The sequence below is a fragment of the Ischnura elegans genome, chromosome 9 (genome assembly GCF_921293095.1).
Source record: "Ischnura elegans chromosome 9, ioIscEleg1.1, whole genome shotgun sequence".
NCBI lineage: Eukaryota > Metazoa > Arthropoda > Insecta > Odonata > Coenagrionidae > Ischnura > Ischnura elegans.
The window spans coordinates 86,671,924-86,686,211 of NC_060254.1; the positions used below are offsets into that span (position 1 = coordinate 86,671,924).

General features: G+C 37.6%; 1 protein-coding gene across 1 annotated transcript in view; it reads left to right on the plus strand.

Annotated features, from left to right (window-relative positions):
* The window catches only part of LOC124164983 (trithorax group protein osa), a gene marked incomplete at its 3' end in the record, with an annotated part of 410,999 nt that overhangs the window by 311,533 nt on the left and 85,178 nt on the right, over positions 1-14,288 (plus strand). Inside the window, exon 4 of the mRNA XM_046542221.1 lies at positions 13,296-13,432. Coding sequence (XP_046398177.1) covers positions 13,296-13,432 — 137 coding nt within the window. The remainder of the gene's footprint in view (positions 1-13,295; positions 13,433-14,288) is intronic.

The window sequence follows — 14,288 nt, forward strand, 5'->3', positions numbered from 1 at the left end:
AGTGCATGCGTGATATTCTCGCATCTAAGATGACCTCTGAATGTCATTTCATTCCTTACACATTCTGATGAAATTCTTCTCAGCTACATGGGACTGCATCAAAAGAATCCCTTAGTATTTCCTGGGAATGCCATCCTCCAGGGATTCAGGTCGCTGGTATATTTTTTTTTAGGAATTCGATGGGGTTCTAGGAACGAGGGTTTTATTATGCCGCTTTCATTTCTTCTCCTTTTTTCTTCCCCCCAAATTTTCCCTCAACCCCTTCTCTGCAATCTTCACTTCCCTTATGTGAACCCCTTTCTGCTTTCAGTCTCATTAACCCTTTATAACCAAATGTTGCTTCTAAGCAACATTAAAAATGTTTAAACTTTCAGCTCTATTTAGGAGATATCTGAACTAAATATTATTTTGTGGTGTAAATTTTAATAACGAAATGTTCAGCTGCCAGGATGATTATCATTGAGTGTAAAATTTTCAAGTTTTCAAAATGAAAAATCTTGAAATTTGATTTCTCCCAGAAACAGCTCTGAAATTTGATTTCTCCCAGCAACAGGGTCAAGCGTAACACACTCAGGCTTTTACCTCTCCGCATTCGTAGCATTTATTCCACGTAGTGGAAAATATTTAAAATATGTATGCAAATATCTTCTTATAATTACATCGGCAAAACCTCTCATGATAAAAAATAGGCACGTGGTGGGGGGTGTTAGGACATCAGATACACATGTAAACAATAACAAATAAAGAGAGAATAAAACAACGTAACGACGTAACAAAAAAATAAGAAATTCTCTAATGAATTGTCGACTAGTATTTATTAAATTCCTTAATTTCTCGGGAGAAAAAAAATCCCCATACCTACCTATCCGTTCGCCAAAGTATCTATCGTAATTAATCTTTTCTGTTGGAGCTGTAAGTATAGTGGGGTTATAGTGAGATGTTCTCCGTGTTGCTCTGAAATATATTTATCCTCAATTGCTCAAGCAAAGTAAATCTAGCACGCAGCCTCCGTGGCTTGCAAAACACATGAATACAATGCAGGCAAGGGAGTTTGGTACTAGGAGGAATAAACATGACGTCTTCAGTATCTTTTAAGTTCCTCACACACGATTTCTCTCTTACAGAACGTTAAGCATTCTTCATGCTTCTTAGATTTTATTTTTAATATTTTTGCCGGCCTATGGTTCGTTTCTTTGGTCTAGTTATGGATTTAACGGGTTTTGAAACCTTCTTTTGAAGTTTAGAATAAAAAAAAGTGTGTAGTCGATATACCTCAAGCGATTAATCGACGTGGAAAAACGAAACTTTTAAGTCAAATTAATGGGTAAATGGTGAAGTTTGAGGTTGAGTTTGTATTTTTCGTCAGAAGCTGGTGATTGAATATTAAAAATGATACCTCATTTATCACGGTAGGTATAGTATTATCGGAGCACATACGGTATGATAGCAAATGGCCTTTCTGCAATAATGTATATGATAATCATTCCGAAACATGAATGAATCATTTATTTCCATTCCCTAACTATTTTTTGTATTTAAATGCGTGGATTATACCGAAAAGATTAGCGAACCAAATGGTATAAAGGAAAAGCGAGTAGAAATTTTTGAGTTTTTGGAAAAAAAAGGTCGTTTCCTTTTCCTCTCCGCTCCTCACCCCATCCCACTTCCCTCTAATCCGTCCTCATTTCCATTCTCATTCCGAGTCCTCCCCTTTCCCCAACCACCCTCCTCCATCCAACCGCCCCTGATGTCGGAAGGCCCCCCCGAAAGTCGTCATCCGTCACCGAGTTCACCTTTTTCTCCCGAGGGGGGAGGTGGAGGTAGGATTCGAGAGGGTACGGTGGGCGGGGTCGCACGGCCCTCGGGGCATGGGGGTGCGGTCGCCAGGGGTGTGGGAAAGAAGAGTCGGGTGCGGGAATGGCTGTAGAGTCCCCACACACTGGGGACTGTTTGAAAGAATAAGGTCATCGGTATATATCTATACGAATAATATAGGTAATTTATAATGTAGGTAAATGATGTTACCACTCAAAATATTTTAATCTATCAATTTATAGCAATATGTTATAGGTAATATATTACGAATTTTGTCTATTCAACCTCTTTTTGTGCTTGCGGATGTGTTTCAAAATATTTTCTTGCGTGTTAGGCTGTGAGATATAAAGGGAAAACTTCCCAGTGCTTCGATTTATTTGTAAGTAATCGTTAGGCTTATATTAATGGGGAAATTGGATGTAGGTAAAAAAAAACGGAAATCTACTGTTATAAATGAATGAAGTATGGAATCGTGCAATTTTGAAAATATTTAAATAGGTAGGGGTACACGGAGTCAGGATATATTATACAGGTTCTGTCACAAAATATCTTCTTAGAAATGTGCTGATAGAAGTAACTTCGGTTTCAAAAAGCATTCGTATTTGAAGAGTGTGTTTGTCAGAATTGCATCCGTTTGTCGTATATGTCATAAACTAGAGACGTTAGAGGCAACGAAGTGAAACACTGTTGTAAAAAAGAAGTAACGCTTTGTTAATACATTCTTATTACTGACTCAAAGTTGTGTAGCTGTAGGGGCAAAGATTTGCATGCGTACTGGTTTTGAAGAACCCATTTGATTATAAAAAAATAGGAAAATAATGAGATGCTAAGGTATTCAACGGCAGGTTCGGTCAATAGTAGAGGTGGTTTCAAAAATCGCCGGCTTCACAGTGTACCAGATAATATTTCTGAATTGGATTCGATTGGCGCATAAACCACAGAAATATATAACAGAGAAAATGAAATAGAGGAATCGAGATGGTGAAATAAATCGAAAATCAATGTAATAAAAACCTCCAAAATAGAAATTAAAATGTACCATGCACTATTTTCACATTTTCATTCCTTGTGCCGGTTTAAATTTATTTTGTTCCGTCAGGAAAGTGGTTACATTTACACGAATCATTATAGCTCACTCAAATTCTGCGGTGAATACTATGGCTTACTAATGAGATGATTCTTGCTCGTGGCGTCATCTCAGCTATGTCAATTTATTAGGAAAGTATATCGATTAGAATTTCTATTCCTTTAAACGGCTGGGAAGGATTTGAGAGCATTTCATAGTTAACGTCATAAGTAGAAAATAAAGACAAAATCGGCTTTTTTCAATGAATTATTTTTTAATCATAATAAATAGGAACTGATATTATGACGGCGAAGTATTTTGTTGTTTATCTTTATTCAATCAGTTTTTAATTAATTTATTTTATTTTAATTTATTTCAGCTTTGACCATTATGTGTCATGATGTGTTATTTTCGTGTAACATTTTTTTTTGCATTTGTGCGCAAAATCCTGGCGTTAGTTTTTTTTTGCGGTGAATAGAAGATTAATTACCGTAATTATGTGTGCAGTAATATGCAAGTGACGATCCATCTTCTCCGCCACTGTTTGCCTCAATTAGTGCCGCCATAGTCTCCACCATTTAATTTGAAGAAGCGATACAGCGTCTTGTTAACGCAACCACTTCTCAAGACGGTCGAAGATTGGATATCGCGTGTCTCGGCGTCCTTAATTTTTGAGGCATATTCTTATGAAAATCATCAGAAGTGAAAATATGCTCGAACTAACCTTTCGATATCTCGACCATCAAGAGAAGAATCCAGATAATGGATCGCTCAAGTTCCATTGTTTCCTGCCTTCGTCTTAATTTTCTGACAGACTGTGGGATAGGCCTCCGCTGCGGAGGCGGTCATGTTTACATAATTCCTCGATAATTGGGCGTTGATCACCGATAGTTTTTTTGTTCTGCTTCCCCGAGAACGGTTGAGGTCCCTCGAATTCCGAGTTCCAGTCCTCTTTCTTCCCCCTTAATTTTCCCTGCGGACAATTTTGGTGAATGAACTTATTTCCGTTCGGTTCTTCGTCGGCTGCGCGCGGGAGCCACATGCTCAGCAGTTTAAGCGAATCGCGTTCTGAAAATTAATTTGCTTCTCAACAATAACAAGGAAGGGAAATGGGATGGATCAGATAAAAGTTTCTCCGTTACCATGGATGTGGGGACAGTGGTTAAAAATACTAGGTTGGAGAGGCAATGGGATTTCAGATTGGAGTGCGGGTAGGGAGCTTGAACACACAAACATACTCGATCATTAGCACTAGCATTTTCCTTGTTATAAGTTAACTTACGCAGCGAGCAAACTTCAATTGCGGCCGTGATTTAAACTTCGTATGAAATTATCTCTGCACTTCTACGCGAAAAATGATCTCGTTATTCAGGCTTAAACGATCGTCTCAGTCATCATGCAAAGCAGTCTTCTTAGTTAGGTTGTGGTTGGAAGAAGCTTGATCATTATTATAATTTATAATTTGGTTCATTTGGAAATTTAGTAGCATAGAATGCGTTCAGGTGCAATTCACTGATGGCGCACTTATGTATTTTAAGTATGAATGCTCGAAGCAGCATCGGTCGAGTGCAATTATGGTTTTCTCGCTTGCAATTTTTAAAGAAAAATTTCTCCATCAAGATTCACCATGGAATTTGGAGCTCTATCTAATCTTGGATATTTATTCCCTACTATCCACGTTTGTAATGTCATCGGTGAATCATTGTGATTTGAAAAGCATTCATATGTTCGCGGTTGTGAGTTTCTTTAGATTCCATTAAGATGGGTACATGATATCTCTATCTCTTACTTTGAGCAAAACAAAACATTTGACGGTGCTGTCTCCTCAAATTAAATCATAACCTGTATTACAAGTCACGTATGCGTACCTTGATTGGATAGACCCCGGCCTGTACTTAGGTAGGAAGTGGAAACACGACGGGTGGGAACAGGTTATTTTTCCCGAATTAAGACCGAGAATGAGTCTGCAGAAACGTCGGAAGTAGGGAAAAAGAGATAAAATGGTTGACGGCGTGTGTGAGTGCAGGGGTCGGTCGGAGTTTTTAAGGGGTCAACCGTTTTTTTTTGTGTTGTTCCACGCCTAATCGGGCCATTAGGACTGCTAAAAGGATTGAGCCGTAGCGTTTGGCCGGATCGATGGCGAAGTGCACTGTTATTGTGTGTGAGCTCACTCGGAGAATGAGTTGAAAGCCATAGTGCTCTGGGGAAAAGGGGCTAGGTAAAAGAGCATGGTTTTTTTTTCAGCCCGCCCTGATTGGCAGGTGCGGCCATTTCACTGTTTGACCAGAGACGACGGCATCAACTCTCCGTTCCCACTAATCGGACGGCTCCCTCCCGGCGGCGCACAGAGGGATGAATTGGAAAAAAACTGTTGAAAAAGAGCTTTTTCCCAAGTCATGATTTGGACCACGAATATTACAAAAGAGGATCCCCAAGTCGTCTGCAAACGAGCTGTCAACCACCGCGCATTTAAATGGGTTTACAAAAGTCGCCACTCGCGTCGCTGACGGACAAATTGATCCGAGTTTCACGAGGAAATAAGGTGTAATTGGGTTTGTTAACCGAAATTTGTGTACGTGATGATGTGATCTATCAAATTAATAAGTTTTCAATGCTATCCCTCGCAAACACAAATATCAAACTGCAACATGTTGGAAAAAATTGATCACATTGCACACATCACCGCGCCGCGGAGATTTTTGAAAGCCGATTAAAATGCGAACGAAGTGGCAACAGAAATCAGCCTTCTATGGAATGGAATTGGGCCTCCTATATGCATTTCCCTTGATTTGGACAATTTATGACCTGAAATATCATAAACTAAGGCCAGGTTATCATTTTTTCCTCTTTAAAACTATATTAATGGATTATTTCATCTTTACATGAAACTTTAAAAGCAGTGCGCTCAGCTACTTTTGCCTACTCGGGTTTTAAGCTTTCCCGGCGAATACAATTGATGAAATCATCCCAGGTTTTACACCGAGTAATGGTATTTAAGGTCGATAAAATCTTCTCGGGTTTGGCCCCGGGTAAGGCTATTTAAGGCTTTAAACAATCTTACCTTTAATAGATGAAGGAGTGAATAGTTATTTACGATAGTAATATATAATGTAATGCACCAATAAATTCGTTAAACTGTCCTCTTCTTCATAATTATGTTTAAAAAAATTAAATATATAACCATTAAAAGGCACTTGAATTAAGATTTTTCAAGGAGTGAATTTTTCTGGCATGCCAAAACTTCATATCTTAGCGAGGGGTTCTGCAATTAGTGCCACCAAGTTCCAGGTTGATTTCAGTAGCAATGACTTTTTTAAATACTTCAATAACCAAACTGCGAGCGAACATTTTGCACATTTTGCTGATTTTGCTACTTCGTGATTGACTGCACACACCTCGCAACTCTAGCTTCCGCCCTTGCTCAATCCGCGCAACTCTGTCACAAATGTGGTCGTGAGCAAACTAACAGGAAATTGAGTATTACTCTATGCGGTGCATTTAAAAATCTGAATTGTTGTTATTTTACTAGGTATTACCAAGCTGACTCGGCTGAACCGACGAGAACGGTCGAACCGATTTAAATTATATTTGGTGTTTTGGATTCATCTCAGCCCCAGATAACAGAATAAACGTTACAAAATAGTTAAAGTTCGGGGAAAAAATTAATCTTGATCTTAGAAGTACGTTTTTAGGAGTTGGCTACACTGAAAAAGCTGTCATGTCGATCCAAACTAAATTATTTGTTTTGTTTTTACCAAATTAATCACTAAGCTTCGTAAAAATGCTAAAAAGCACTTTCAAATCTTAAAAATATTTAAAATATGACAATTATAAAAAATGTTTTAATTAAGCTAAGCCTTGCTCGAGTTGAGTTGTCAGCAAACACGTAAATGCCGTGTGTGTAAACAAATCTCCAAGCAATTGTTGAGTATCGGTAATGGCCGTGTTCCTGTTGACGAATTATGCAGATTGATTTCATTTTCTCGTAATTTTTGCAATTTCGTTTCATCGGAATATGACCTCATCGAAAAGGTATTCCCGAACATGATTGATTGCCACAAAGAATCACAAAGGCTGTATGAGCGACCATTTTGGCGGCTAAGGCGAAATATATGGAGGATTTAAACTTCGTAATTCAGAGTCAAATCGTTGGTACTCTGTATTCACGCAAATCTATCAACTGTGTAACAAACAAAGATGAAGACACCAACTGTCCATCTGAATTTTTCAACTTCTTGGATGTGCCTGGCTTACGACCGCACAATTTATAGCTGTTGGCTCGGTGGTCATGATGATTTTGAAACCTGAACCAACATAAGTAATTAATGGAACGCGTTTGGTGATTTAAAAATTGATAATCAATATGATTCGCACGACTATACTCAAAGGAAAAGTCAGAGATTAGGGAGTTCTCATTAGGAGAATTCCATGATACCAACTGATATGCCCTTTGAGTTTAAACTAATAAATTTTCCAATTCGTGTAGCATTTGCAATGACGAATTACAATTCACAAGTTGAGTATTTTTTGTCTGAATATAGAAAACCTATGATTTTCTCATGGTAAAATATATGTTGCATGTTTACGCGTTGATAAACCATGCACATTATTTTTTCTTGCGCCTGATAACAAAACAAAAGCTGTTGCATATCGCAAGGTACTTGACATAGTCAAGAGCATAAAACTGAATGTGAAGGGTTGACGAGCCCGTTTACGCAGTGCACTTTCACTAACCGAGTTATAACCAGCTCGCCTCTAGTTATGACATATTAATGCTGTTCCCTAGGAGCTATTCTCAGGAGATTTTAAGCGTTAGTGAAGCAACGGTCTAGCGCTGCGTGAACTTGCCGCGAGAACGGGGAAAGTTTGCGCAACAGATAAGGACCAAAACGATTTTTTTACGGTTAGTTATACAAACAGTCCAGAAACTGAATGGATGAAAATTTGATTCATTAAAATATATAAGACCACAATTTCTAAAATATCCTTAGTTTAAGCAAAGTAAATTGAAAAATTCATTTAAAACTACTAGCTAAATCATTTTTTTTATTTTTGCCAATTTAATGACTGAGCTTTATCAAATTATGAAAAGATTTTATTAGATTGTATTTGATTAGATTTATTTTAGAAGCATCGCGAGCGAGGAATGTGAGACTCAAGATAAAAGTAGGTGGAGAAAACTTGAGCAGGTAGAGCAATTCCACTATTTGGGCAGCACATTAGAGGAAAACGGACACAGTGGCAAGGACATCAGGAAGCGAATTGCAGTAGCAAAGGATGCGTTCATGAACAGGAAAGAGCTTCTATGAGGATCGTTATCTAAGAGTTTAAAGAAAAGGTTAGTGAAGAGTTTGATCTGGAGTGTAGCTCTCTACGGTGCGGAAACGTGGACACTGAGGAAAGCAGACGAGAGAAGATTGGAGGCGTCCGAGATGTGGGTATGGAGAAGAATGGAGAAGGTGGAATGAACTGAGAGGAAAAGGAACGACGAAGTGCTGGCTATGATTGGCGAGGAGAGGCAGCTTTTAGATGAGGTGATAGAAGGTATGGATGGGAGGAGTACTTAGCGGGGAGGGGATGTTGAAAATGGTGTTAGAGGATAGAACGTTAGGGAAACGGGGGAGGGAAAGGAAAAGAATAGGATTTTTAGATAGAATGAAAGGGAGTAGGTCTTACAGTGAATTGAAGAGGTCAGTGCTGGAAGGAAATGGAGGCTCCCAGATCACTTCCTTAATACTCCATGGAAACATACCTTAATCGGTAGAATACTATAATCAATAATAAATTATATTGTGAATGTAGCTGGAGTAAATTCGAGGAAAGTTCAGCTTCAGTTGGCACGTCTCTACCGTTTTTGTAAACAAATATCCAGGCAATTGTTGAGTATCGGTAATGGCCGTGTTTTTGTTTACATCTAATTACAAAGTTAAGTACTAACTGAAACCAATTCTAGCTACTCTTTCTCGGTACTTTTCCCGTCTATGCTTCCGAGGTGCCACACCCAAAACGCGGGTGCGGGAAGCAGTGTGGTGTGGGTAGGCGCGGCACACGCCCTGTCGTCGCCCGATGAAAAGGGTAGAAAGTGCAGGAAACTGTTTACGCCGCCTCTGTGACCTCAGCCCTGCTTAATATTTATGGAGTCGACGCCGGCCGCCCTTCCTCCCCTGTGATATATCACCTGCCGGGTTTTTGATGAGTGGCTGGATGATGTGTGCCGTGAAGGGGAAGAAAGTAATTGACAGCCCACTATAGGCCGTTTGAGTATTTTTTTTCTCGACCGTAATCGTTTGGGACGCAAGAACTAAATCATAACGTAGTGCGCAAATTAAATTTAACGTAGCATTATTACTTGGGCCAGCTATCAAATGTTACTTATTTTGCTTGAAGTAAATATTTTGATTATTTACGAAAATCCATTTCATGCTCAAGTTTCTGAGCCGTATTAAAAATGATTTCTATGTGACTGCTAGTGTGCATTACTTATCAACATTTTAGTAATTGTATGAAGCTTTTACAGGAGGTCTGTAATTAAAGTATGATACCTATGTTTTTTTACAGAACTTGAAAGTATCTTTATGAGAAAACTTTCCATTTGATATACATTTTGATGGTATAAAACTTTACCTTGTTAAACAACTCCCAGCTATATTTTTGTTTGAGTTCTTTGCATAAAATAATTATGGAGATTGGTAAGTTTCCAGCAGGATCTTTTGAGATTAACTTTTCTAGAAATAAGCATCCTTGAATTTTAAATAATATGCAAATGTCTTTGGCCCTGGGTCATTAGTGACGTTTCTGCAGTATTTATGTGTACGCAAATCCACCACTTTGTTCAAAGTATGTATTTCAGATGCTGGAAGGTGCTTTCGATGCAGTGTTTACGATGTATGCTTTCAAAATTTGCTATAACCCTGACTCCTGGGGGGTCTCCTTGTGTATCTATTTTGATAAAAATGTGTATGATTAATTGATTATGAATCTTATTAGCGTTAATACTTATTCCGTGTTACTTGCATTGAGTTTCTGCTTTTCCTCTTATTTTGATCTCAAGGGATCTTATTATTTTGGCATTCCTGGAATTGAGCACTCCCGCTGCCTGCATATTCACTTCTCTTTATCTTTTTTATGCTGGGAATAATCTGAGCCTTCCATGCTTTCTGAGAAAAAAGTTGTTCTTTAACTCATATATTTTTGTTAAGCATGAAATATCGCCACAAATCATGTAATTCGTGATATTAGCAACAATTACGAGAAGGATCTATCCAAAAGTGTTCGCGTAGATTGCATCAATACGAAAGTTACCTAATTACTTAATAAGTTGGACGTAATCTGTGCATTAATCTCCTCATGTAATGCCGATTTTGTAAAATATAACGACTTTATGGCATGAAAACGTTGCATAAATACTATACACGCCTAATGATGCTAATGAAGTCATTAACTTTCCTTATCTATCCAAGGTTAGGTAGTTAGAGCTACGGTTTAAGATTTCACATGAAAAAATGAATATCTTGAGACTGACTTAAAATGTTCATATTTCATTGCTTTAGTTTCCTGCTTTGAAATTTCTAGACTATGGTTCAACACTGTTGCGATGAATCCGACTTTGTTGAATATATTTCCTCAGAATATCTACCTCTTAATTAAATGTGATGAAATGCATCGAGATGCCAATTTTATCATTGTAAACGTAACTATGGGATACACTGTGTAGTTGTGGAAATAATGACACTTTTGAATTATTTGTCACGCAAAGCTTTGTCAAGAAGGCCATAGAGGTAATCAGTTGCTAAGGTCCAGCATGCCTATAGTACTACGAGTATTTATCAGTATTTAGGAAGTAATGATGAAAAATCCACAGATTGTTTTAAACTAAGCCGAAGAGTATGCGCCCGCCATTGAAAATTCAAAGAGTACATGTATGAGAAAGGCGATGGATTATTATTTTACGCCTCACGCTTGAAGTCGTCCATGTTTTTGACACTGTCATAATTCATGAGTGCAGAGGTCAATGTAGTGTTCAAAAGTTTCAATCGTGTCTAATCTCTTTAGTTCCGCATATTTCAAATTTGAGTGGTGAATTTATTATTATACTTACGGCTATACTTTTGAGTTTCAATAATAATGTAATTTTTATTCCTCCTACTGAAAAGAATTGAGCAAAATGTTCTATTTCTAAAAATAATATAAGGGTACTGGCAATACTAGTAACTTCGTGGGCCAATGGTTTGATTGAGAAAAGATTTTTCGTGAGTATTTTGCTAAGAATATTTCAAATCTGTCATTTAGTAAACAATGCAATTAGGGGTGGTTTTGCATTTCAAGTTTCTTTTTTTTTGGCCAAGAAAATCGAAATTATAGAATTCTTACACTGCGGCACTCTCAGACCACTGCGATAGACTAATGCGGCACTGTGACTTTCTTGTCTTTAGGTTACCCTTGTATCATACAATAATTAACGGTACTTCGGCATTTTTATCCACTATTAGAAATTCTTAACTTTGGATACGTATGGAGTCTATAACGAGAATCTTTAAATCGACTATATCGATGGGCTACTGTCAAAAATTGTACTTATTTTTTATCGCGTCTATTCTACCATTATCTTTTTTTATGTTTTTACAAACGTTTTATTGAAATTTATCAAGAAATCGCAAAAATTTCAAAGTATTTTTTTTGGAAATTTTTCGGCTTAAAACAACAATCGATACTTCCATATTTCAATTGTACACTGAATAAAAGGGTGTTTAAAAAAGAATATACTAAGCATTATAGTGTCCAAACTATCAATCGCTGCTCCTTGGCTTGGCTAATGGAGAAACGGATACATATTCTAGTTTATATTAATAGCCGCCAGATGTTACTTGCCTTTTGTTTCACTTGGTATTCGTCATTTGTTTGAAATAGCTACTCCGCAGCAGAAATAATTTTCTGTCCTCGAGTTTGCGAAGTCCAATTCCGTGACTACAGTGCAAAGACGTTTGAGATTGAGATACCAAATTGATCCCCCGAATGGGTGGAACATTCCCAGATGGTATTGACAGTTTGTAGATGCAGGATGTGTATGGAAAGGAATGAGTCTTAGCCACCCCCGTGTTTCGGAAGAAAATGTTACTCGAATTCAAATTGCCTTCCAACCTAGTCCTCCAAAGTCAACTCTCCGTGCCAAATGGGATTTAGAACTGCTACTACAGCACCCTTTGACTTCTTTCTGTGGGGCTACGTTAATGACAGCGTTTATGTACCACCACTAACACAGCACCTTGAAGAGGTGAAGAACTGGATCCATACGGCAATGACATCAGTCACGAATGATATGCCTGCCAGAGTATGGGAGGTACTTGAGTGTGGATGTGATATTGATCATGGGGACATATTGAAAACCATCTGGGCACATATTGAAAATCTGTATTCTGAACTTGAGAGGTGTTCAGGAATTCAGTGTACTATTGAAATATGGAAGCATCAAATGTTCTTTAAAGCCAAAACAATTTCCCAAAATAATTCTTTAAAGTTTTTGCGGTTTTAACACTTTTGCATAAACCTAAAAAAGATAATGGCAGATGAAACGCGAAAAAAATAAGTACAATTTTTGACAGTAGCCCATCGATATAGTCGATTTAAAGATTCTCATTAAAGACTCCACGCGTATCGAAAATTGAGAATTTCTAATGGTGGGTAATAAAATGTGGTGTAAAGTTTCACATTCGCATGTTCTAAAGTTTAATAAATATATTCATTTAATACACGTATAATCTTTTTGAAACACCCAATAATGTTATTTACCTAGAAGTTAATCCATCTAATGTAGTCACCTATTTTACATTATTTGTATTCTTAGAAGTAAGAACCCTAAACTGTGGAACCGGAAATAAACTGTAGAACTCCTTACTGGATACCATAAAAAATCGAGTCTGCCACCATATATGTATTTATTTAAGAATATATTCGCGATGTATAGATGTGTCAGTGTGTATCCTGTATTTACTCCAGTATTTAGCAACAAATTCATGTTTTTCATTGTACAGTCAGTTATTATTGTGGAATTGTGGTGCTATTTTATTATTTTAGTGCTGAGAATAGTGTTTATTGATTGACATTGAGTTTTATTGCATCTTTTGTAATTATTTATTTCGTGGCTGTATTACCCGGGGCCGTGGTAAATTGATGTGCATGTTAGATGTCTCTTCATTATAGTGGGAAAATGTTCTTGTGCGACAAATAATTTATCAAAATAGCTATTGTGCCTTAATGAAAAAAAATGTACGATCACAGTATTTTTAGCACATTTCCAATCTAGGGGCATACAATTTGAAACGATCCCAAAAATAGCTGATTGTCTGTTGAATTTGAATTTAGATGTAGTGCTTCACCGCCGCTACTTCTCATACTGTCTATCTTGTTGTATTTGCAGTGGTGATGCACAAAGAGAAGGAGGAGGGGGGAGTGTCCGGGGGCGGGAACCTGGTGCACCACGAGCCCCACTTCCGCAACCGGGACTTGACCACTGCCTACGACCACAGCCTCCTTGACGGGGACATGTTCCTCCAGGTAAGGCAATCACAAGCGCGCCGGGGCACTGCCCCTCGCCTCATCTATGCCTCCCGGCCGAAGGGAATCTCGCCCGATATGGCGGCAAAGGAAATCGTGGATGGAAGCTGAGTTTATTCTATACTTTTACACTAGAAGGACCTAGGTCGCGTAGAAGGACCATTACTCGTCATTTTTACGAATAGTAATTATTTTAATTATTTCTTCGATTATGTTAAAATAAATTGATAACTTAATAAAATATAACCTTTTCCTTAATTAGTTGGTTTGTTTTTTCGGGTGCGTCGACAGCAAAGGTCATTTTGCACCACTGACGTCCTTATGTAAAACAAATTTTAAGTGTTCGACGGCACATTATTAAGGGTATTAATATTTAAAATAAAAAATACGCATGAATCTGTTTAAATTAATTTACAGTTTTTTAGAAATGTTTTCCTTAATTTATCAATACAACTGGGAATTATTTTTTCAAATTATTTTGTAATAGTAATTTAAAATGAACAGCGGTCACGTCGCACCTGCTTCCCCTGCCATGGCCTACCACAAGCCACTCGATATGGCAGAGATGCTGCTTATTTCCCTTCAAATGTAATAAGGAGTATTTAATGCATAAATGTGCTAACTAAAACGTCGAAATTTCCAGGTGCAATATAGTATAGTGATTTCCTGAAAAAAATACGCGCTGTCGTAACCAAATAAAATAGAAACGCATTACTCGTATTCTGACGGGTGTGATCTTTTGAGGTAGACAGGTGATATAACTCCATTTCTATATGAAAAAATTAAATAATATTTTAACATAATATGTACCATAAAATATGCCAGAAAAAATGAAGACGACAGATAACCAATTCTA